Source organism: Pelophylax lessonae (genome assembly GCF_965119305.1).
Source record: "Pelophylax lessonae genome assembly, chromosome: 1".
NCBI classification, from domain to species: domain Eukaryota; kingdom Metazoa; phylum Chordata; class Amphibia; order Anura; family Ranidae; genus Pelophylax; species Pelophylax lessonae.
Genome location: NC_138768.1, coordinates 332,682,702 through 332,707,530, shown reverse-complemented (window position 1 = coordinate 332,707,530; position 24,829 = coordinate 332,682,702). Strand labels below are relative to the sequence as shown.

At 43.1% G+C, this 24,829-nt stretch overlaps 1 protein-coding gene across 1 annotated transcript in view; it reads left to right on the top strand.

The window, feature by feature from the left end:
- The window catches only part of IPO4 (importin 4), a 235,985-nt gene that overhangs the window by 23,195 nt on the left and 187,961 nt on the right, over positions 1 to 24,829 (top strand). Inside the window, exons 5-14 of the mRNA XM_082243128.1 lie at positions 1,422 to 1,551; positions 4,845 to 5,024; positions 5,106 to 5,171; positions 8,256 to 8,357; positions 9,901 to 9,984; positions 17,191 to 17,358; positions 17,441 to 17,494; positions 17,724 to 17,833; positions 22,399 to 22,507; positions 23,111 to 23,240. Of these exons, the coding sequence (XP_082099254.1) occupies positions 1,422 to 1,551; positions 4,845 to 5,024; positions 5,106 to 5,171; positions 8,256 to 8,357; positions 9,901 to 9,984; positions 17,191 to 17,358; positions 17,441 to 17,494; positions 17,724 to 17,833; positions 22,399 to 22,507; positions 23,111 to 23,240 (1,133 nt within the window). The remainder of the gene's footprint in view (positions 1 to 1,421; positions 1,552 to 4,844; positions 5,025 to 5,105; positions 5,172 to 8,255; positions 8,358 to 9,900; positions 9,985 to 17,190; positions 17,359 to 17,440; positions 17,495 to 17,723; positions 17,834 to 22,398; positions 22,508 to 23,110; positions 23,241 to 24,829) is intronic.

Here is a 24,829-nt window from a genome sequence, read left to right as displayed (position 1 = left end):
GGCCTTTCCTCCTCTAATGCTTCTTCCTCATCTGCTTTGCAGACTAGAGATAAAGGGTTTTCTATCAACCTTACTTGCTCTGGATTGATGCTGGTCAGTGTATTTTGCTGACCTGGTGAGGCTCCTGACTGTTACTTAATGGGCCTTAACATGTTGAAATTGGGGGGTAGAGAGCATCTTTGAATCTGTGACTCTTACGATGCTAAAAAATAGGAAGAATATTCTAGCAAGGTTTACGATTGATCTTCTTTCCCTTGCCTAAGTTCTTTCATGGAAAGTTCCCATGTACCTTACAATATTTGTTGCTTGTGACTCCATAGAATAAAACTTTGGTTCTATTTGCGTTTTCAGGGACTGTTGTTTTGACTCCTTGGAGGTAGTTCTACTTGAATTCAACTTTAGGGGGTTCTTTTCTTTTGGTCATTGCTTCTGCTATGTGAATGTCTAACCTTCCAGCCTTTCTGGTAATTCCAGTAATAGGATCAGCTGAGTTTAAGCCTACACCCTTCTTCTGACTATTCTGACCTCTACAGTTTCAGTCCCCTTGGGCATCACACTCTGGTCCCTCTGTCTGTCTAGCTCCAGTTCTTCAAGAGGAGTTTTTCTTCCCTGTTTAATCACATTTAAGGCTGATAGTTTGTCTGTCAGCTACTGTCTCCCTTTTGAACATACCAGAAGGACCCTGTGGGGTGATTGGATTTTTATCCACAATTGTGGATGGTTCCTATAGACCATCTTTTGAATCCTATGGTCTTGGGTATCATTTTTCTCCCTTCCCCCATCAAGACATACTTCATATTCTTTGTGAGTGATTCTTTATTTTCCAGTTGTTACACATCTGTTATCATTTTGTTTGCTGCCAGGTGAAGGTTGAAGCCTCATCTGATACCAATTTTTAGCAAACAGTTCTTCAGGCTCTTGAGCTGCAGGCAGTCCCTATTTTTTTATTTTTTTTTATTGTTTTTGTTGGGCCCATTGGCAATTGTTGCTATGTTGGTCGCTCTTCAGTTGGACTGCTTTTGGACGTCCTGAAGGCTAAAGACTTCCTGTGTCCCTCAATGGATGAGAGAGAAAATAGGATTTTGGACTCATTGTAAAATCCTTTTCTTGGAGTCTATTGAAGGACACAGGTCCCACCCCTTTGAGGCATGCTGGTAGTAAGAGGGGTTATTCTAGGCTGGCCTACCTTTTCTTTTTTGTTTTTTAGTGTCCCGTTCTCATGGAGGTGGCAGATATAACCTTAATGTGAAAGAGTTTTAAAAAAAAAAATGTTACCATGAGTACAAACATCCTATTTTTATACCCATATCTTTCAGCTTTGGGTACTTGCCTTGGCGTGTTTTAAAATGCATGTGCTTGAAATGTATTTGTGACTGGATTGATTGATTAATTGATTGTTTTTTATTTGTTGGTGATCTCAGGCACAAGGTCCGTCATGCTCTTGCACAGCTGTGTTCAGTGGTCCTTAGGAATGAAAAGTTGGAGCGCTGGCCACAATTCATCCAATTTGTGCTACAGGCATCTCACAGTAATATCCCAGAGCAGAGACAGGTTTGTTTTTCTCAAAGCTTTTTTTTTTTTTCTTTGGTTAAACGATTTTATTTATCCAATGAAAAAACAAAACAATAATACAAAACTGTATACAGCTTTTAATGTATATACAATTTTCATGTTCAGTGTTAAGTTTATAAAAGTAATTTGTACAGAAGTACGTGGGGTTTCCCTGAGATACAGCAAGGGTTTTTGTTGCAAGACAAAGTTTAAACTTCATGGAACAACATCATAAATTACACCACTTTGTTATGGGAGAGTGATGAATGTGAGGGATGATGTATACAGCAAGATTATACACGTGGCAGACTCTTTGAGCCAGCGGTCCCAAATCTTATTGTATTTTGTAGGGATACCTCTGTGAGCGTATATACATTTTTTATAAGGAAGGGTATTATTCACATCAGTCATCCAATCAGTTAGGTTTGGGGGGGCTTGTCGCATCCACACTTTGGCTATCGTCTTTCTGGCCAGGAATAATGTTTCATGTAGGAATGTCTTGAAATATTTATCCATGTTAATTTCAGGGAGGATTCCAAGTAGGCAGGGCTTTGGATCTAGAGTCAGGGGGGACCCCATGTGGTCATGCAGGAAATCTATCACTTGACTTCAAAACTCCCTTATATATGGGCAAGACCACAACAGATGAAAGAATGTACCCAATGTTTGTTTGCACATTGGACATGTCGGGGGTTGTTCTTGTTTAAATTTAGCTAGTTGTACAGGAGTGAGATATGCACGGTGCAGTATATATACCTGAGTCAGTCTGTCCGACAGTCTGGGTGAAACTATTTTACATGTGTCTAAGGCCTCACTCCAGTCTTCATCCTCCAGTTGTCCCAGGTCTCCTTCCCACTTCACTTTAACATTATACGCTAATTTTGTGGATGACTGGGTGTGTAGCATACTGTAGAATGTGGATATTCATTTATGAGACTCCCCACTCCTAATGACTTCCATAATAGGATTGCAAGGGGGGTGGGGTGCCAAGTCTGGAAATTGTGTTTGGATGGCGTGTCGGATTTGTAGAAAGCGGAAAAACATGCGGTTCGGGAGATTAAATTCTACCTTTAGCATGTCAAAAGTTTTAAAGGCTCCCTTTTCTCAAAGCTTTTAGTATACTTTTAGTTTGCTTCCAAGTGTGTCTCTTAATCGGTAAGTGTTGGTCAATATGGGGTCACAGAAGAACTCTTTATGCCTGTTCATATTCCCTAAAAACCGGTGTCCTTAATTTTATTAAGGCATTTCCAACTGACTTTCACATGGAGACAATTTAGGATTCTTCAGCTTAGATAGTAGTTTGCACATGATAACCTTTGTGACAGCATTATGTTTTCCACGAAGTGACAGGACATACTATGGTTGGAAAAATATAAATAGTTCCATCCAATTGTAATGTTTTTAAAGCGGTTGTATCCTCACTATTAAAGAAAAAAAAAAAATCCTGCAAGACAAAGGCATAATGAGCTAGTATGCATCGCATACTAGCTCATTATGAAATACTTACCTTAAAACGAAGCCCGACAAGGACTCCCGGACACAGCTGAGGGAGCTGTCATGTTCCCTCGGCGTCTCTTCCGGGTTCGGCGGCTCCGGCGCTGTGAGTGGCCATAGCTGCGATGACGTCAGTCCCTCGCATGCGTGCGGGAGTTCACTTACCGGCAAGGAACTCTGAAGGTCCTTCAGAGTGCATGCACCGCTAGTTTCAGCGGCTGCATGCAGGGCAAATATCTCCTAAACCGTGATTGTACCTACAGGTAAACCTTATTATAGGCTTACCTGTAGGTAAAAGTTAAGTATACTCCGATACTACCACTATAATATGTATTTCCAGCCTTTCTGCACCTAATTGTATTAGGCACTTAAATGCATGGTTTGAAATGTGCATGTGCAAGGTCCACTCAGTAAGTAAGCCTTCCCCTTCCCCATAGTCATTTACTAAAAAAAAAAAACAATTGTGGGGGGGGGGGAATGCATTAGTTGTCATCCCCCCAGCTTCCATGGTGCACGGGGTGACATCGGCATCATTTGGACGACATCCCAGGGACCTGGGGCAGATTGCGTAGCTCAAATATTGCGAGATGATGCTACAGCAAAGTGCAGTAGTAGTGTGTTCTTGCAAAATATGGGGGCAACTCGGTATTCCCTGGGATATCGCCCAAAGGATGCTGATGTGACCCTCACCCAGACCCTGTGGGCATTTATTAATTTTTTGATTCTCTGGTTCCTTTTATGTTCCTCCAGCAATCATAACTCATTGCAAGAGAAGCATAAAATAGTTTCTACCTCTTGACCTAAGCAGATGTTGCAAAGTAAAGGAGGAAACCTTTTTTTCTGAGGGAAGCATGGAGGCTTTAGTTTCTCTTCTGAAAATGCAAGTTGCATGGTTATAATGCTGACTCGCTGGTTTCAGTACTTTTATCCAGGGCAATTATACAGATCACAAAATTCAGAGTAAAGCCAAAACTCCTAACCTGCAGCTTGTTCTGGTTTATGGGCTCATAAAATATGAAAGCCATGAGTTCAGTAAGACAGACAGGTGATTAGCATTTGCATAAAGAGAACGTGGTACTTCTAGGTGTCTATGGGTGATGTCAGTTTCCCTAGAAGGTTTATGTTAGATTTTGCTTTTTACCCCATAGTATAACTGGTGTGTCTTTGTGTTTTATTAGTCTGTGTGATTTTTGTAGAGAAGATTTTTTTTTCTCCGAAATAAAAGCGCTTTTATTTTTGTTTTGAAATAGTGGTGCTGTTTTTACCTAATGCATTTTCTGCATTAAGATAAAAAAAACCTTCTAATACATGTTCACCCCTACATTTAGTCCTCTCCTACTCGAGCACTGTTCCAGATGCAACGCCGCTGCTCTTTCTTCATGGTTTCACAGGAGCCATACGCTCCTGCCACTGTCGATCAGATCCTGTGAGGAGGGAGCACACCTGCACAGGTTCCCTTATAGCAGTGATGGCCAACCTTGGCACCTCAGATGTTTTGGAACTACATTTCCCATGATTTTCATGCACTCTGCTGTGTAGTTGAGCATCATGGGAAATGTAGTTCCAAAACATCTGGGGTGCCAAGGTTCGCCATCACTGCCTTATAGCATACAACTTGCTAAGGGGGAGCAGACAATGCGACAGGGGTCTCCAGAAGAGAAAATACGGGGCCACTCTGTGCAAAATTGTCGCACAGAGCAGGAAAAGAAAAATACAAAAAAACCTTTATTGTCACTTTAAGCTTAGCCCATTATGTCCAAAGTACCATTTCCTTCATCATGTTGCACTCTTCGTTTTAGGTTGGACTCCTGGTTCTCCGTTCTGCTCTTGATCTCAGTGCTGAAATTTTCCATCCTCACTTCACAGATTTAATCAAACTTTTCAATCAAACCTTGTGTGATCTTCAGAATGGACCATCACTCTTCTATACTGTGCAGTCCCTTACCAGCATTGTGCCTGAGTTTGTTGGCAATGAAACAGTAAGTGTATAGTAACGAGTATCTACTTTTGTTATTCGCGTGTTTTTACTTTACCTTTATCTTATTTCTGCCTCCCACCAGAACCAGCTGAGGCCTTTAATTCCTAAGTTAGTAACAGCTATCAAGCAGTTGATACAAATAAACGAGGTAAGTCTTTACATTTGGGGCTGCTGCCACTTACCATTTTGCGCTTACATGTAGTGTTGTTAGCTTAGTTTAACCTAGTGGTTGCTAAACTGTGGCCCAAGGGCCAGATGTGACCCTTTGCTTGCCTTTACCTGGCCCTTGGGACACCATTCCTCCCACTGATACGAGACACTGTTCTGCCAACTGACACCAACAATGGAGAACCATTTCTCCAAATGACACCAATAATGGGGCTCTATTTATCCCTATGATTCCCTATGATGGAGCACTATTCCTCCCCCTAATACCAAATGTGACAATGTTTACTTCTACTGATGACAGGAATATTTTGACTGCCACTATCCGCAATGCGGCCCCCCTAAAGTCTGAAGGACATTGAACTGGCACTTTGCGTAGAATGTTACTAGACCCCTGGTTTAACTTATTGACTGGCTTGTGTTGTAGCATACTCCTTGATTCCTTACTTTTCCTTCAAGGTTTATAATCCTCTTCGCCTTTAGGTTTATTGGCCGCCCTGGTTGCTTTTTTTTACCAGGCATCCATACATCAGGTGTTCATAGCTACTTCCTTGCTTGACCTTGTTGCTGATTATTTGTTGGTCTCAGAATACCAGTTGCTTGCCCATAAGGGTTATGCAATTCCATTGAGGTATCCCCAATTCCATCCACAGTAAACTGTTACTCCTGTCTAGCAGTGCACATAGGGGGGAATTTGTCAAAACGAGCAGCTAGAATATGGGGCAATACATCGTACGGCAAAGCAGTTACACAGTAACGGGAAGCATCAATGAACTACCACAGCGCTCAACAGCGCTGTTGTAGTTAATTGAGACCTACAATGCCGACAGCCACAAAGCCTGCTGGATCTTATAATTTTCAATTCACAGAACTCTGTGAATGAGTTACGTGGCTGGGTGGGCGAAGATTCTGACAGGGGGGAAGAGAAGATCCCCCACCATCTGAGACATCGGGGAGCGGGGGCCTGTGGATTTGTAACAGGGTTACAAAAGGTGAACCTATCCTTTAACTGAACAAGCTTAATGTGGAGAAGTGTAAGGTATTACACTTGGGTACTAAAAACATAAAAGCACAATACACTTTAGGGGGGGGGAACCTCTGGGGGAATCAAAAATGGAGAAAGATCTAGTAGTCTTAGTACAAGATAGACTTAGCAATAGCATGCAATGTCAAGCTGTGGCTGCCAAAGCCAGCAGAATATTAGCATGCATAAGGAAGGGGATGTATTCCAGAGATAAAACTATAATCCTTCCACTTTATAAAACTCTGGTTCATTTCAATGTGCGCACATTAATGTCCTCTAGTCTCTTCGGCAGGACATATACTAAAATTGGGAAGGCAGTAGATATATCTGAGGACTGTTCTGGTCCAAATCCAAAACAGTCCGACCGCATCTGGAGTATTCTGTCCAGTTCTGGTCGCCAGTCCTCAGGAGGGATGTGTTGGAACTGGAGAGAGTCCAGAGAAGGGCAACTAAACTAATTAGGGGATTGGAGGACCTTAATTATGAAGAACATTTACAAGCGCTTGATTTATTCTCCCTGGAGAAGAGACGCCTGAGAGTGGACATGATAGCGATATACAAATACAGCTTTTTACAAGCTTTTTAAAGCGTTTTAGAAGTGTATTCTAAGCATTTTACAACTTCATGTATTTTTGTTTAGCCAATAGAAAGCACAAGGGGGAGGAGAGGGAGAGGAAATTAGGGGTGGAGAGCTGCTATTTGAGCATTTTACGACCGTTTTACAGGCATTTTACGAGCGTTTTTCTGCTCAAGTCAGGCGTTTCTATTGAAAACTATGGGGTCAAAAATGCTTGTAATCTGCCAAAAAGAAGCTCGTACTTTGAGCTTCAGTTATTTTTCTCCAGGCGACAGAATGCTCAGATGTGAACCGGGGCCATTGAAATGAATGGGATTATGCATGTTGGGATTTTGGAGCTTAAGAGCCGAGTGCTTTACAAGCTGAAAAACGCTCAAGTGTGAACAGGGCCTCAGGATTATTTTATGTATTGATTATTTTCTTGTTTTATGAAAAACAGCCTTCAGACTGCCTGAGAAAATGGGATTAAGAACGCATGAAATATGTTAGTTACCTGGACCCCAGCATCTGATCAGCTCGCAACAGATTACAGATAATTCATTTTTCCAAGAGATAAAATAGATGCTGAAGGGTGGAGGTTAAATGGGGTATTAATGGGAACAAGTACATATACATTTATTGGTTTTATCACATTGTCAAATGGATGTGGAAAATATTGGCTCTATGGGGCTGTGTAAATAAAATGGAGATTGGTATTCTTTTACTGATGGCAAACATTTTTAATTGTGGAATAATAAATGTACACAATTTTATGTTGTAAAAAATGTATTTGTGTCGTTTATATAATATATAACGCAATAGGGCTGGTTCAGACGGGTGATTAAGCTTGTGTTCTGTATAGTGCCACTGACAGATGCGTGTACATCCATCTTGGAGCTGTGTGCAGGCAGCCCATAAAAGTGGATGAACACTTAGTGCCAGCACAGCCACCATCACATCTCAAAGTTTAACATGCGGGTAGGAGTGGGTACAGGGATCTGAACGCAGAGGCTCTGCATTTGGATCCATTTATCTGCTCCTGCCCACATGTCAAACTTTTTTTTTTTAAATCAGATTTCCTAGTAGGTTTTTACATAAGATACATAGCAAAAACAAAAAATATAATCTAAATTGTAAATACATTAGTATTAGTAATACATTAAGGCACCGTAATCCCCTGTAGAGGAAGGATATGAGGTATTAATCCCTGCTAAATTATACAGAGCTCAATTATACACATGTCAAACTTAGACCTGGGATCTGTTTCTAAGAGCTGCCTGCACACAGCTTAGGTGGATGCTCACGCATCTGCCAGAGGCTCTGCATGGAGGACGGTCATTGCCCGTCTGAATGAGCCCATGTATAACACTTCAAAGTCCCAATGCATGTAAGAGGTGTGTACATACTCCTAAGAGAGACACGGTGTAATATTCTTTGTGGTCGGTGGTAATATTGAGACACATGTTTTTTCAATGTTTCTTTCCCAGGTTCAGGCTTGTGAAGCAATGGAGGTCTTTGATGAATTAATGGAAAGCGAAGTGTCCGTTATTGTTCACTACTTAGCAGAGGTCATTCACTTCTGTCTTGAGGTATTTATTCCAACTTTTGTTTTTTAAAATGTTCCTTTCTTTTAATTGAATTTATATTTATATAAGAAATATCTGTCATTAACCACTTTCGGACCGCCCATAGTCGGTTTACATCGGTATTTTGATGTTAAATACCGGGGTTATGGCAGCAGATAGCTCCCATAACCCCGGTATTTTTTTAAAACGGGCGGTCCTCTTTCAGATAAGGGTGGTCCCAGCGGCGGATTCGCCGCTTGATCACCCTTACAGTGTGGCGGGAGAGGTCCCCTCCTCCCGTCGCTTCCTGGTCATTTTCCCCACTTACCGGATCCACCGGCAGCAGGGAAAATGATCCAGTGTGCGTTCCTCACAGACAGGAAGTCAAGTGAGGGCAAGATGGCCCCCACTAGCAACCAATTTAAAGAGACAATTTTTTTTCATCATGAAAAAATTACTTTTTTCTTTTTTAGTGTAGATGTGAGGTCTTTTTTGGACCCCAGATCTCACAATAAAGAGGTCCTGTCATGCTTATTTCTATTACAATGGATGTTTACATTTCTTGTAATAGGAATAAAAATGATCAAAACATTTTTTTGTAAAAATAAAAATTAATAGATTAAATAGGAAAAAAAAAATTAAAGTGCCCTGTCCCCGTTAGCTCTCGCGCAGAAGTGAACGCATACGCAAGTCCCGCCCACATATGTAAATGGTGTTCAAACCACACGTGAGGTAACGCCGCGATCGTTAGAGCCCTAGACCTCCTCTGTAACTCTAAACTAGTAACCTGTAGAAATTTTTAAAGTGTCGCCTATGGGGATTTTTAAGTACCAATGTTTGTCGACATTCCATGATCGTGCGCAATTTTGAAGCATGACATGTTGGGTATCTATTTACTTTGCGTAGCATTATCTTTCACATTATAGAAAAAAATTGGGCTAACTTTACTGTTTTCTTATTTTTTTATTCGAAAAAATTATTTTTTACAAAACAAAAATTGCGTTTGGAAGACCGCTGTGCCAATACTGTGTGAAAAAAAATATTGCAACGATCTCCATTTTATTTTCTAGGGTCTCTGCTCAAAAAAAATATATAATGTTTGGGGGTTCTAACTAGTTTTCTGGCAAAAAAAAAAAACTGATTTTAACTTATAAACAAGTGTCAAAAATAGGCTCGGTCCGTAAGTGGTTAAATAATATACATGCACAGTACTTAGCAATTCATGTTGTAGACTTTCCCTTCAGCATCCTTATTTTGGCAGTTAAATCCTGTTGAGATATTTTTAAATTACCACATAAGGGGGTCTGATAAAAACATAAAGGAAATGTTTGGGTGAGAATATCTAAAAGCACGCCATTAGAATGATTCTAAGGGGTTGGAAATTTTGGTATTCCAGACTCGTCTTGTCTTTGAAAACTTGGGGCACGGTAGTTGTGGCAAATGAATAATAAAACTGCTAAAACCACTTATTATTCCTCATTCTTAAAGTCTTTAGTCTAGGAAAGAATTCACATGAAGAGAAAAGAGAGCTTTGTGTAAGTGTAACCTTTATTTTTGGTTGATTCAGATCGCTGTGAATAAGTCTCTCTCCGATGACCTCCGTGTAAAAGCACTTTATTGCATCCGCTTCCTCATTAAGCTCAAAAGCAAGGTAAGTTGTATGATTTCTAAGAGGAGGGTATCGACCTCATAGCGGAGTGTATGCATAAAGGTTAAATGGACTAAAGAATAGGTTTATTGGTAAAGGTAAGTAAAGAGAGAAGGAAGGGAAAGAGGATGGGTGGGGAAGGGCATTTACTTATCGGAGATGCCAAGCCTAAACTTGGTTTTGAAGGTTTCCTGAATCGGGAGAAAAGTTTTAGATCTGAGAAGAGACCAAAAAGAATATCTGGACTCCACGTGACCATGTATGCTTAGTATTTGTCGTAGTGCTGTGCTAACAGCTCTTGCAGTTGCTGTACACAAGTGAGTTCAGCAAGCCATTCTGCAGTCGTGGGGGAGCCCACTGACTTTCAATGCCTGGCAATTACATTCTTGCTTGCTATTAGGAAGAAACATAATAGCTCCTTTTTGACTGACAAGCTAGAACCTGGTATGAGTGTTAAGAGGGCTACAGGCATAGATACGTGGGTGCGAGAGTCAGTGAGTGTTATTGCTGTGGAAAATGCATGACCAAAAGCTGTGAATTTCTGTATATGCCCACCAAATATGAAGCTTGGAGCCATGAGGATGACTGCATCCCCAGCAGTTCAGTGGGAATTAATTGTAATACTTATGGAGTGTCCTGGGGCAGCGGTACCATCATGTAAGAATTTTATAACACTTTTTTTTTTAGGTGGCAGAGATGCAGGATTTATGTATAAGGGTGTAGAACTTGGTGAGATCCGCGCGTGAGAATTTAGTCTCCAGGTCTATCTCCGATTCCCTGATGTAGTAGGAAGTCCCTGAGTGTGTATGACTTAGGAAACTGGCATACATTTTTGTAATCAGGTGTGTGGGTTGTTCCTTCTGTGTACAGAGATGTTCAAAAGGGAGCAGGTCTTTGTTAAACTTGGAAACCCTGGAAAGAGAGGAGACCAAGTCATAAAGCTGGCAGTATTGCCATAGCCATCCCAGGCAGAGAGTGCAATTTGTGATCAATAAGACCAGTGGTTTAAGCTTGTGATTGTGCATTGCTAAGCAGATTGGTGACATTGGGTCCTGAGACCACATAGGGAATGCAGAGTTGGTTAGGTCTGGTGCAAACATGGGATTACCCATAATTAGGGTTAGTGTCGATAGGTGTAAATCTTTGAGTGGAGAGTACCAGGTCCACAAAAGAGAGGGGATTTAGAATGTTTATGTGGTGTGCTGGGTCTCCTGGAAGGGAAAATCCCAGGGGAGCGGAATAGGTGAGATTGAGGTAAGTGAATTTTCAAAGAGTACCCATTGTTTGTCCGAGCTGTGAAAAATGCAGTCATTGAGATGGACCAGTAGGGTTGATTTATCAATGCATTTCACCAGTGCGGTGTATCTGCTTTTATCACACTTGTACCAAGAAGATGTATACACCGCTCAGGAATTGGGGATCAACGTGATGTAAGTTTCTTGTGATTGTTTAGGGAAGGTTGTCGAGAAAGGCTGAATTAAACACTAAGGATAGGATGGAGGCCAGGGTTTCCTTAAATTGTTTGTAGAAAACATCAGTAAACCCATCAGGTCCTGAACTCTTGCCTAAGAGATGTGAGGCAATAGTAGTTTGTACTTCTGGACTGTAAAATGAGGTAAGTCTGCACATGCCTCATCAGTCAGTTTGGGGAGTGCTGTGGCATTGGTATAGTTTTGGAGTCTTGACGATAGGTTCCGTGAGTTAGTGGAGTCTGTCCAGGTAGATTGGTTGTACAAGTCAGAATAATCTTGAAAAGCTTTCCCTACGTCTGAAGGGGGGGGGGGGATTTCTTGAAATAGGGAGGATAATTCAGAGCATCTGGCCCGTTTGAGGCGGGTAGCTTCTGAGACCAGTTTTCCCCTGCTCACGCATTTAAAGTGTTACTAAACCCACAACAGTAAAATATGTCTGTATATGCAGTAAAGCATGCTTGTTACATTTGCTGTGGAAACGAAGATGTTAATCTGCACATTGTGTAAAAAGGCTGTTTGATCCTGTGTACTCTGATCCTCCCCTTCTTTCACAGTCCCCAATCCATTTCCTGACAGTACAGAGCCTTGGGGGCACTCTGCACATGCTCATTTTGGTGTGTATTGCTAGAGAGTTTTTTTTTCTTGGAAGGGTGCATTAGATCAGCACAGGGCCAATCAGCACTGTCCAGACATAGGGCCAGGGGTCCTGCAGCTTCAAAGGACAGTCAGATGAGAATGAAAACTCCTCCTACAACCTTTACCAGACACTGATAGAAGTCATAAGACTGCTTTATACTGCTGATGAGAAAAGGTATTTAGCAGTTTATATTTACTAAAATACTTACATTTCCTTGTTCTGTGTACTGTGGGAGACCAGATATAGTGAATACAGGGTCCTCCTGGGTTTAGTAACACTTTAAGGCTACCCATATTATTGGGAGAGGTGTATCATCTCATCTGCAGCATGATCGTTTAGAAAGTTGGAGATCGTCTTTGAAACCTCCGCTCGGAAAACTATGTCGGAAAGTAAAGCCTGGTTAAGTCTCCTGGTGGAGAACAGTTTTATAAGTGGAGGGGACTTTGAGTGATAGGAATAGCGGGGAGTGATCGAACCAAAGGTGGGAGCGGATGGTGGAATTTGGGTTTTCAAGAGATGATGGGAAGTAAGAAAGTAGTCAATTTGTCTATAGTAGTTATGAACTAAAGAGTAATATGTGTAATCTTTTTTGGCTGCGATGAAAACTGTTCCACATTTCTCGTAGTTGAAGGAATGTATGAGCGGATTCCAGCCTATTGGGTTTGGGCCAGGGAGTGGGTAATTTTTCCCAAATATGTGTCTAGGTGTGGTTTAAAATCCATGTTAAGGCCCCCCCCCCCCCCCCAAATGACCACTAAGTCCCTCCATTAACTCTTTTCAGATGGTTCAGTAATGACATAAGGTATTTGACTTGGCCCTGGTTAGGGAGATAAGTTTTCATTTATGTGAACACTTGGTTGCTGAGTTTGCGTTTAAAAAATAAGTGGTCATAAGGAGTCTATGAATGCAGCCAAGTGTTGGAAAGGCACGGAGGGGTGTACACCCAAGCACTTGCTTAGCGTGTTATTACTACAATACCATGTTCTGTAGTAGTGAGTGGAAAGAGCTGGGGCATGTTGTGGTTTTAAGTGCGTGGGCAGACAGTATGTGCATAAGGTATAATATCTGAGAGCATCTATTTGGGCTGTTCAGGCTCATTTTGGAGGGGGGGGGGGGGGGCGGCGTCAATGTGGCATGCGTGCAGATAGGCAAATATCCCAGCCAGCACCCGTAGGGGGGTGTTGTGTGGAAAGGGGGTGGGGGGGAAGAGAGAGAGGGAGGAGAGAAAGGCTTGAAGGTTAAATCCAGTAGATCATCTATATCCAGGGTATGGGATCTAGTCTAAAAAACAGAATAAAAAAGGGGGGAGAGAGCAGGGTGAAATATTAACCAAACTGTGTAGGTTCCTGATCTTGTGTCCGCTGAATGGTTTAGGGACTATTCCTATTAAAAAATAGTAACTCACTCCCACCTGGAAGGACTGCTGCACCCGGGATCTTCTAATAAGAGGTGAAAAAAACATCAGATTATCTGTGCCAGGCACAAGCAGCTTCAATGGCAAAGAAAATAACAAACACGGAACGGAACTGTACATCTCCAGTTCATAGAATGTTAAGTAGGAGGCCACAGGCACTCGCAGGTAGCACATAACAACCGTAGGACCATGTGAGCCAGGCTTTGCATAGCCGTTGATGCATGTGTCTAGGAGAGGAGAGGGGTGTTATATCCCGGCTAAGGCCTGGGATGCGCACACATCCTCACAAACAGAACCTCATTTCCAAGCAGGGGACCCACAAGGTATGCTACACATGTCTCAGGAATGAAGTAGATGTCTAGAACAAAACGAGGGTGAGCAAGAAAGTACAAGGCTACAGAAATGATAGGGGTAGTGTCCTGTCAGCACTAAAGTGTGCGGGGCATATGGCTGGAGGAGTCTCATTGATGGGAGGCTGCAGATGCATCCAAGCTCATCTAATCATCTATTTAGATATGCGGTTGCAATGGTGCTGCACACCAGCTGTTGAAAGTTTTGTTGAAAACTAACAAAAAACACATTGACAACTGTGCCAGTTATCACCAGAGGCAGGATTCGAATGTAGCATACACTACACATGTGCTAGTAGGCACAATGTAAATGAAAACATAGCTGAAAACAACATTGGTATGTTTGATAGTTATTGAACATTGATCTTTCCTTTAGGAACCAGTTAAAAAGGTGGGTTCTACTATAAGGCCTTGTTCACACGGGCCTACCTTAGTGTATGCCAGTGCAACGGCCATGTTTGCCTGCATGGCTATGCACAGGTGCTCTGTACATCCCCATGCAGGCAGTCCCATTCCTGTCAGTTTGGACACCCAATTTGACAGCCATGCAAGGGTGGGTGCATGACCCTCACCACAGATTGTGTGTTTGGGGCCGTATACTCACATAGTTGAAGGCTGGTGGGTGGTAAAAGCAGGCAGTTGAGCTGCAGTTTTACCACTGCCCAACCAAAGTCTGAAATACAGCCAAAGGGGGCTGTTCATATGCTGTGGCAAATTTAATATGGCAAGATGAGTTGACATGCAGCAACACCTGTCAAGCTTGGCCATTCAGGCCAATAGAGCTGTTTTACAACCATGAGTCAAGCGCTTGGCCCACTGTTGTTGCTTACTAGTCCGATTGTAAATTTCTCTTAAAAACAAAAAATGCAATACGAGTTGTGAGAGAACCAGCTTTGTAGAGGAAGGGAGGGCAAGATCAGATATGTGATTGAGCAGCTTTTACTTTTAGATATATGACGCCAGAAGCGAGCTAAGCACAGCAGACTCCGCTAATAACTTTGTCCTACTTCCCTTGTTTCCCTGAGGTATTTTGTACAGAATTAGCTTGTAGTTATTCACTGCGTTTGCATGTATGCTTCACCATTTGTTATTGGGTTTTGCTTTATGTATGGGGTTTTGTATGTTGTTTCTTCACTAATAAATAAGGTTGTCTTCCCTTAAACAGTAGTATCTTACTATGTGTAGCTCACAAACCTGGTCTCGCCACACCATGGATAACCACTTACTGGTTTACTGATAGAGGCATGGCTACTTCCTGGATACCCCTTTTCCGTCATGCTTTCTCTTTTTAAAACCTAGGCTAGAGTCCTCTTATAAGGAATTAGTCACTGCTCTGACATTCCCCATACGTGTTAGCCTTAGCTATTGAGTACTGTAAATATATATATATATATATATATATATATATATATATACAGTGGGTACGGAAAGTATTCAGACCCCCTTAAATTTTTCACTCTTTGTTATATTGCAGCCATTTGCTAAAATCATTTAAGTTCATTCTTCTTCCTCATGAATGTACACATAGCACCCCATACTGACAGAAAAACACAGAATTGTTGACATTGTTGCAGATTTATTAAAAAAGAAAAACTGAAATATCACATGGTCCTAAGTATTCAGACCCTTTGCTGTGACACTCATATATTTAACTCAGGTGCTTTCCATTTCTTCTGATCATCCTTGAGATGGTTCTACACCTTCATTTGAGTCCAGCTGTGTTTGATTATACTGATTGGACTTTATTAGGAAAGCCACACACCTGTCTATATAAGACCTTCCAGATCACAATGCATGTCAGAGCAAATGAGAATCATGAGGTCAAAGGAACTGCCTGAAGAGCTCAGAGACAGAATTGTGGCAAGGCACAGATCTGGCCAAGGTTACAAAAAGATTTCTGCTGCACTTAAGGTTCCTAAGAGCACAGTGGCCTCCATAATCCTCAAATGGAAGACGTTTGGGACGACCAGAACCCTTCCTAGAGCTGGCCGTCCGGCCAAACTGAGCTATCGGGGGAGAAGAGCCTTGGTGAGAGAGGTAAAGAAGAACCCAAAGATCACTGTGGCTGAGCTCCAGAGATGCAGTCAGGAGATGGGAGAAAGTTGTAGAAAGTCAACCATCACTGCAGCCCTCCACCAGTCGGGGCTTTATGGCAGAGTGGCCCGACGGAAGCCTCTCCTCAGTGTAAGACACATGAAAGCCTGCATGGAGTTTGCTAAAAAACACCTGAAGGACTCCAAGATGGTGAGAAATAAAATTCTCTGGTCTGATGAGACCAAAATATAACTTTTTGGCCTTAATTCTAAGCGGTATGTGTGGAGAAAACCAGGCACTGCTCATCACCTGTCCAATACAGTCCCAACAGTGAAGCATGGTGGTGGCAGCATCATGCTGTGGGGGTGTTTTTCAGCTGCAGGGACAGGACGACTGTTTGCAATCGAGGGAAAGATGAATGCGGCCAAGTACAGGGATATCCTGGACAAAAACCTTCTCCAGAGTGCTCTGGACCTCAGACTGGGCCGAAGGTTTACCTTCCAACAAGACAATGACCCTAAGCACACAGCTAAAATAACGAAGGAGTGGCTTCACAACAACTCCGTGACTGTTCTTGAATGGCCCAGCCAGAGCCCTGACTTAAACCCAATTGAGCATCTCTGGAGAGACCTAAAAATGGCTGTCCACCAACGTTTACCATCCAACCTGACAGAACTGGAGAGGATCTGCAAGGAGGAATGGCAGAGGATCCCCAAATCCAGGTGTGAAAGACTTGTTGCATCTTTCCCAAAAAGACTCCTGGCTGTATTAGATCAAAAGGGGGCTTCTACTAAATACTGAGCAAAGGGTCTGAATACTTAGGACCATGTGATATTTCAGTTTTTCTTTTTTAATAAATCTGCAACAATGTCAACAATTCTGTGTTTTTCTGTCAGTATGGGGTGCTATGTGTACATTCATGAGGAAGAAGAATGAACTTAAATGATTTTAGCAAATGGCTGCAATATAACAAAGAGTGAAAAATTTAAGGGGGTCTGAATACTTTCCGTACCCACTGTATATATATATATATATTTTACAACAGATAAAAAAAAAAAACGTAAAAAAAAAATAAAAAAGGTGGCTGCCGGCTGGCTGCTTGTGAAAATATAAAATATTCACAGGCAAAATGTCTTATTTACTTGACTTTAGTCTTGATAAGGAGAGAAAATCCTTTTACGAGACAATGAATTTCTGGCATTAAACCACCATTTAAGTGTAGTCCTAATCTTTGTACCCTCCTTTACCTTTCTTCTATTAAGTTGGTTTTGATACAATAACTAGTACCTTATCTTGCCTTAGTCCATCTTGAAGCAGAAGTTGCTGCCTCAGATCCTCAATGCAGTTTTCCCCATCATGTGTGCTGAGCCTCCTCCTGGGCAGTTAGACCCTGAAGACCAGGAAGATGAAGAAGATGAGTTATTGGAAGATCAGGCTGAGGTGCAGTTACCCAAACACTATGCAGTCCAGGTCAGTGGAGATATATGTCAAATACAGTCTCTTAATGTGTGGTGGTGATGATGTTTTTAATTTGAATATTGTTGTTTTTTAGGTTATTGATATCCTGGCCCTTCATCTGCCTCCTGAGAAATTGTTTTCCCAATTGGTAAATAAGCATTTGCTAATAACTTTTATTATCTGTCTGTGGTATTTGTTTTTGTCTACGTAGTACCTCTGCCATTTATGCACTGGCTGCTGTTTTTTAGTCACTGAAACTGTAGCTATATTGTTAAACACCAGTGGAACTTCCATGTATTGGGAAGTTATAAGAATGTCACCTTTTTATGATTGATTCTTTACATGCCTAGCTAGACTTTTTCTTTTTTTTTTTCTAGACCCCACTCATGGAGCCATGTCTCCTTAGCAAAAATCCCTATGAGCGGAAAGCTGGTCTAATGTGCCTTGCTGTTCTCAGTGAGGGCTGCGCGGATCACATTCGAAACAAGTATGTTTGATGACTGCATATTCTGAATAATATTACTATAGTGGAATATTTTAAATAGACACCTAGAACGCAGAAAGGTCCTCCATTCTATTTATACAAACACAATTTTCCACATTTGCCCCAACTTGTGTATTATGACAAGGTGTCCTTTTATGTGTGTGTCAAAATACTGAACATTGAAAAAAAAAAAAAAAAGGCATGCTTTCAGTAAATGGGACATGTTTTTGTAGTGCTGCATGATCGATGGGTGCCTGAAATTAATGTCACTCGATCAATGCAGCATTGTGGGACTGCAGAGTAGCCTGGGGCTGCTATAGTGGCATCCAAACATAAATTAAATGTCTGAGTGAAAGTCTGAATAAAAGCTTGTTTGTTGGACTTAAGGGAAACCTTTAACAAGAAAATAGAAGAAACAGTTTTTCAGGGTCTGTGGAAGCGGCAGTTATGGGTCTTTGTCCAGTTTCCTAGCCTCAATACTTTCACTAATTTAGCAAATGCTAGCAGCTAGTGAAGCCTTGGGAAAGTCTGAACCCATAATCTTTTGTACTTGTTTGAATCATTGACTCCAAAATCATTTAAACATTTTCAAAAGAAGATAGTCTAAACAAAAATAACTGATGAAATGAAACTTCCATAATTAAGGATACACCTGCTAACCATTTAAAAAATTTTCAAGCAAAAAATATGGAAGCAGACAAAATAAGATGTCTGCAAGTACCTTTGCTAGACAAGGGGGGCGTGACTGACTTCCGGGATGTGAGCAGCGAAATTTCAAAGCTCTATCTCGCTGCACTTAATCTTCAAAGATCCTACCATATCTGAGGCTTTCGCTGGGCTGATATTGCCTCCCCAATCCTCCTGCTCTCAAAGCGCCACATTGAGGATGGTGAAGATCAGAAATGCCGGTGTTCTATCGAATAATGCCTCCCGTCAAAAAATGCATTCGACGAACTGCGCATGCGCAATACGTAACGTCACTCCAGCTAATATCTCGATCAGCTGGCGTGACGATTACACAGCCATGCGCAGTTTGTCGAATGCATTTTAGCCGACGAGAGACAGTGTGCGGAGGTTGTAGAATCTAAATGTCAGTTTCTGTCTCGCTCTCTACGCATGCGTGCAATGGAAACTATTCTTATTGGGAAATTGCAGGAATATTGTCGAGTACAGTACACACAGCTCTTTTCCTTCCTAGTAATCTCTGTGTAACTCACGCTCACTCATTCTCACACTCTGTGACACCGTGACATAGAGAGAGTGACACACACTCTTTGTACTACTCACCCTCTCGCAATCTCTGTGTCACTCCATCATTCACTCCCAGTATGTCACAGACACTGTGTGTGACACTCATCCACTCTGTCACCCATTCTTTTACCCTTTGTGTCACCTCACCTGTCTTACACTATGTGTGAGAGAGAGCGAGAGGCACACTGACTCGCACTATGAGAGCGAGAGAGATGCACAATGACTGACACTATGTGAGAGATTGTCTTTCACAGAGAGTGTGGGACGGAGTGTCACTCTCTCTGTCACAAACCGTGTGAATCCTCTCCATTGAATATAGGGTACTACAGGGAAGAAAGGAGAGGGGGGTCCTTTTGTGTAGGAAATATGTATAGGTTGCCAGCGGCATTTTAGTTGCCACGGCCAGTTGTTCCAATTCCTGGTTTGAGAACCACAATCACTGTTGGGAACCCGTACATAACTCCCACTCCCCCGCCTCCAATGAGCATCTTTAAAAACAGACTTAGAACCCACATGATTCTAAATGCACCATGGGGTTTACCTTTACTCTTACCAAATAAAACATGTGGGTTCTATTTCGTTTTCAAAGATACTCATTGGGGGCAGGGGAGTAGGAGCCATGTGCGGGTTCCCAGCAGTAGTTGTGGTGTGTGTCTCTCTCTCTCACATAGTGTGAGACAGGTCAAGTGACACAAAGGGTATATAAGAATGGGTGACCGTGTGGATGAGTGTTACAGACAGAGTCTCTGTCTTACTGGGAGTGTATGATGGAGTGACACATAGATTGTGAGAGGGTGAGTAGTATAAAGAGTGTGTGTCACAGAGAGTCACGGTGTGACAGTGTGAGAATGAGAAGCTTTGACACTATGATGGAGCGTGTGTTACACAGATTATGAGGAAGGGAAACAGATGCACCCTGTGTCACGCACAGTGTCCTTTCACTGACACACTCTCTGTGATACAGAGTGAGTGAAATGGAGGCACAGTGACTCCACTGTCTCTCTCTCTGTCACTCTCTCCCACTCTGTCACCCAGAGATTGAGAGAGAGAGAGGGGCACACAGAGTGAGAGAAAAAGTAAAAAGTGTGAGATAGCGTGTGATAGAGGGACACTGATAGGGAGTTGGATCCTTATCTTTATGATATTGTAGCCAGTTTCCAGGGGCTAATGCAGATTTTTCCTTAGGCCTGAGATGATCACCAAGATTCTTGTTAATCCCTACAGTGGATCCTGCAAAAAAAATTCAAGTGTAAGGCTTCTAATCAATGCATGTAAACAAAATAAAATAAAACAAATATGTGACTCGTTAGGGTTACAAGGTCTCAGGGGAGAATGGAGAGCACTTGTGTTAAATTTGGTGTTATTGCTCTCACTCTCTCATACTGGTCATTGAAAGTTCAACATGGCACCTCATGGCAAAGAACTCTCTGAGGTCTTAAGAAAAAAATTTTTTTTGCTCTACATAAAGATGGCCTAGGCTATAAGAAGATTGGCGAGACCCTGAAACTGAGCTGCAGCACAGTGGCTAAGACTATGCAGCAGTTTAACAGGACAGGTTCCACTCAGAACAGGCCTCGCCATGGTCAACCAAAGAAGTTGAGTGCGTGCTCAGCGTCATATCCAGAGGTTGTCTTTGGGAAATAGACGTATGAGTGCTGCCAGCATTGCTGTTGAGGTTGAAGGGGTGGGGGCGTCAGCCGCACACTGCATCAAATTGGTCTGCATGGCTGTCGTCCCAGAAGGAAGCCTCTTCTAAAGCTGATGCACAAGAAAGCCGCAAACAGTTTGCTGAAGACAAGCAGACTAAGGACATGGATTACTGGAACCATGTCCTGTGGTCTGATGAGACCAAGATAAACTTATTTGGTTCAGATGATGTCAAGTGTGTGTGGCGGCAAACAGGTGAGGAGTTCAAAGACAAGTGTGTCTTGCCTACAGTCAAGCATGGTGGTGGGAGTGTCATGGTCTGGGGCTGCATGACTGCTGCCGGCACTGGGGAGCTAAAGTTAATTGAGGGAACCATGAATGCCAACATATACTGTGACCTACTGAAGCAGAGCATGATCCCCTCCCTTCAGAGACTGGGCCACAGGGGAGTATTCCAACATAATGACCCAAAACACCCCTCCAAGACGACCACTGCCTTGCTAATGAAGCTGGGGGTAAAGGTGATGGATTGGCCAAGCATGTCTCCAGACCTAAACCCTATTGAGCATCTGTGGGGTATCCTCAAACAGAAGGTGAGGAGCTCAAGGTCTCTAACATCCACCAGCTCCATGATGTCATGCAAGAGTGGAACATGACTCCAGTGGCCACCTGTGAAGCTCTGGTAAACGCCATCCCCAAGAGGGTTAAGGCAGTGCTGGAAATTAATGGTGGCCACACAAAATATTGACACTTTGAGCCCAATTTGAACATTTCCACTTATGTGCTGTGGTTTACCGGCACTGCAGCACAGCGCAGTGCATCTGCGACTTTCCTGGGTTAGCTACGCTTTGCCATAGACTTCTGTTGTATCCTGCAGGTTTGGTGCCTATGAGGAAGGGAAACAGACGCACTCTGTGTCACACACAGTGTCCTTTCACTGACACACTTTCTGTGTGTCTCCCTCCCTCTCCCTCCCTCCCTTTTGGAATGCAAAACTCATGCATTCCAAAAGTGCATATAAACTCCTGCATTCAGAAAGTGCACCAAAACCACAGGATATAATAGAAGTCTTTGGCTAAGCACAGCAAATCTGCAGGATGTAATAGAAGTGTATGGCTAAGCCCAGTTAACCCAGGAAAGTCACAAATGCACAGCACTGCGCTGCATCGGCAGTGTGGGTAAACAGCAGCGCATCATGTGAAAGTAGTCTTATACTATTACGCCCAGTGTATTGCTTCACACTGACCTGAATATCTCTCCTTTCCTGCTGCTGGCACCACTCTGCAGACCCCTAGCTGGGATAAGAGGTGGAGTGCAGTTGGTATCACTCATGGCATTGGACAGGATCCAGCACTATAGAGGAGGCATCGACCTATCTGGCTTTTGCTCCCTACTATAGTTCCAAATATACATGTAGTCCCTCTGCATTGCACTCTTGTTTGATGCTCTGGAATGGTGGATCAGCAAGTCCAGACTGCGATCTACCATTCAATTGGCCATTAACTAGGGGTTGCTGACCCTGCTTTACAGTATACCATGCAGTGGATAAAATTGTTTTTTATACAGGATGTACTTGCCTGTGGATTTTGAATACCGACTCTTATGCTGGTAAAAGGGTCTTTAGGTTCATTTTATTTGTACACAATTTTTTAAAAACATTTCTTCTGTAGGCACCTCCAGTCTATGCTGCAATTGGTTTGCCAGGCCATCTCAGATGATAGCCATGTTGTCAGAAATGCAGCCCTATATGCCTTGGGACAGTTTTCTGAACATCTACAGGTAACGTTCGTATTTCCCAGCTATCTTTAGTTTTCTGACAGTGTCCTTAAGTGGTAGACCTCTTCCCTCTGCTGAGGGGAAGCCTACTTTTTTCTATGGAGGTTTGTTTGTTCTCTCTTCTCTTCTCTTCTCTTCTCTCTTCTCTTCTCTTCTCTTCTCTTCTCTTCTCTTCTCTTCTCTTCTCTTCTCTTCTCTTCTCTTCTCTTCTCTTCTCTTCTCTTCTCTCTCTTCTCTTCTCTCTCTCCTCTCTCTCCCCCCCCCTCTCTCTCTCTCTCTCTCCCCCCTCTCTCTCTCCCCCCCTCTCTCTCTCTCTCTCTCTCTCTCTCTCTCTCCTCTTCCCCCCCCTCTCTCTCTCTCTCCTCTTCCCCCCCCTCTCTCTCTCTCTCTCTCTCTCTCTCTCTCTCTCCCCCTCTCTCTCTCCCCCTCTCCCCTCCCTCTCTCCCTCTCTCCCTCTCTCCCTCTCCCCCTCTCCCCTCCCTCTCTCCCTCTCCCCCTCTCCCCTCTCTCCCTCTCCCCCTCCCTCTCTCCCCCTCCCTGCATATTTATTTCATTTTTTTCCCGCTGTCACTTGCTAATATAACCTCTTCGCTCTCTCTTTCGTAGCCGGATATCAGTAGCTATGCAGATTCTGTGCTCCCACTGCTCCTGGAGTATTTGTCACGTGTGGATCCTTCTCATACGTCTCACCTCACCAAAGCTTATTTCGCCCTTGAGAACTTCGTGGAGAACCTTGGTGAGAGCTGAGGCTACAACCTACATATATAATGATACTGCTATGAATAGTATGCTAGGATTGCAAATGATGAATGTGTATACAAGGTATTGAGCATACACACACACACAAGGAATTTGTCATGAATATTTTTTTATAGACTTTTTCTGTGATATGATTTTATACGTTTGCCCTTTGTGACTTGATGATCATTTTAAATTGTAATTTAATAAATGCTCTTAGATACAGGGGAGTAGATAGAGTAGAGAAATTTTGAAAATGTATGTGAACCAAGAATAAAAAAAATAAAATTCCTCTTTCATTCATTGACGGACACAGCTCCAGAATCTTCTTGACCATTGGGTTATGCTGCCCCCTACAGGAGTAGGACACTAGGCAGGAAAAAACTTTACCACGCCTATGGGGCAGTCCAAGGGGGGGGGGGGGGGAATACTCCCACTTCCTGCTATAAGCATTCAGTTTTTTTCTGCCTAGTGAGGAGTAAGGACCTAGTTCCTTGCTAGGAAAAATTCTAGGACCTTTTTTTAGATCCTTTTTTAAATGGAATTTTTTTCCTCTTTTATTTTTTCTGTTCCTGTGAGAACTACAATCAACTGCTGGACTGGGCATCAGACTGGATATCATAGATCCTTATGGTCTCCCAGTCCTGCCAGCGAGTGCGTGCAGGCCTCAGTTCTGCCCTAGGTTGGCCGTGACATAGCCCCACGGGACGGGGGCTGGCTGATGAGTTAAACATCTGGCGAGGATGCATACGACCTGGCCAAGCCTGAGTCGCAGCTTGCCATTTGCCCGCAGCACCCCCATTCCAATGGTGCGATGGTCTGCCTGGAGTGGTGCCCACCCGGTTATATGGTGTGGTAAGTAGTATCCCCCCTCCCCCGGGTGGCCTTTTTGGGGTGGACGTGGACCCTTCCCTTTGATGGTTGGACCTCCCTCCCACATAGTGTCTCCACCCAAAATCCCTAGGGTCCCCTGTGGACCACTCCCCATTCGCCCATACTAGCTTTCCTCACTCCCCCCCCCCCCCCAGGGGTGACCATACCTGAAAACCCGGTTTGGGGGTGTCGAGTGTAATGGGGGTGGGGGTGTGCTGCCGGCTGCTGCCAAACATGCATTTTTTTGGTGGGAATGCCAGGGCTTCTCCTTACAGTTCATGCGTTCCTGGGGGTCCCGGGAGCCCAGTGGAGCTGCCATTTTGTTGTGGATGGCTGCTGTATATATCGGAGGCCATGTTTGTGTAGTCCAGCGACCATTTCCTAGTAGTTTTTTATTGAATAGAGCGGCGGCCATGTTTTTGGAGCCTTAGGGGCGGGGATTTCAGCGGTGGGCCTCTAGTGTTGCAACAAGATCGAGTTTCCGGGTTTGCCTCTGGCAAGGTTCTTTCCTTCCAACTTATGTTTGTCCCAAGATCGCCTGAGAGGTTTTCTTGTATTGGTTCCGGAATCGGAAAGCTTTAAGGGTTTTTATTCAAACCTATTTACAGTTCTCAAGAAGGAAGGCAAGCTTTATCCAATCCTGGATCCCAAGGCCTTGAACTGCTTTGTGAGGGTACAAAAATTTAGGATGGAGTCCATTCGCACGGTAGTGGG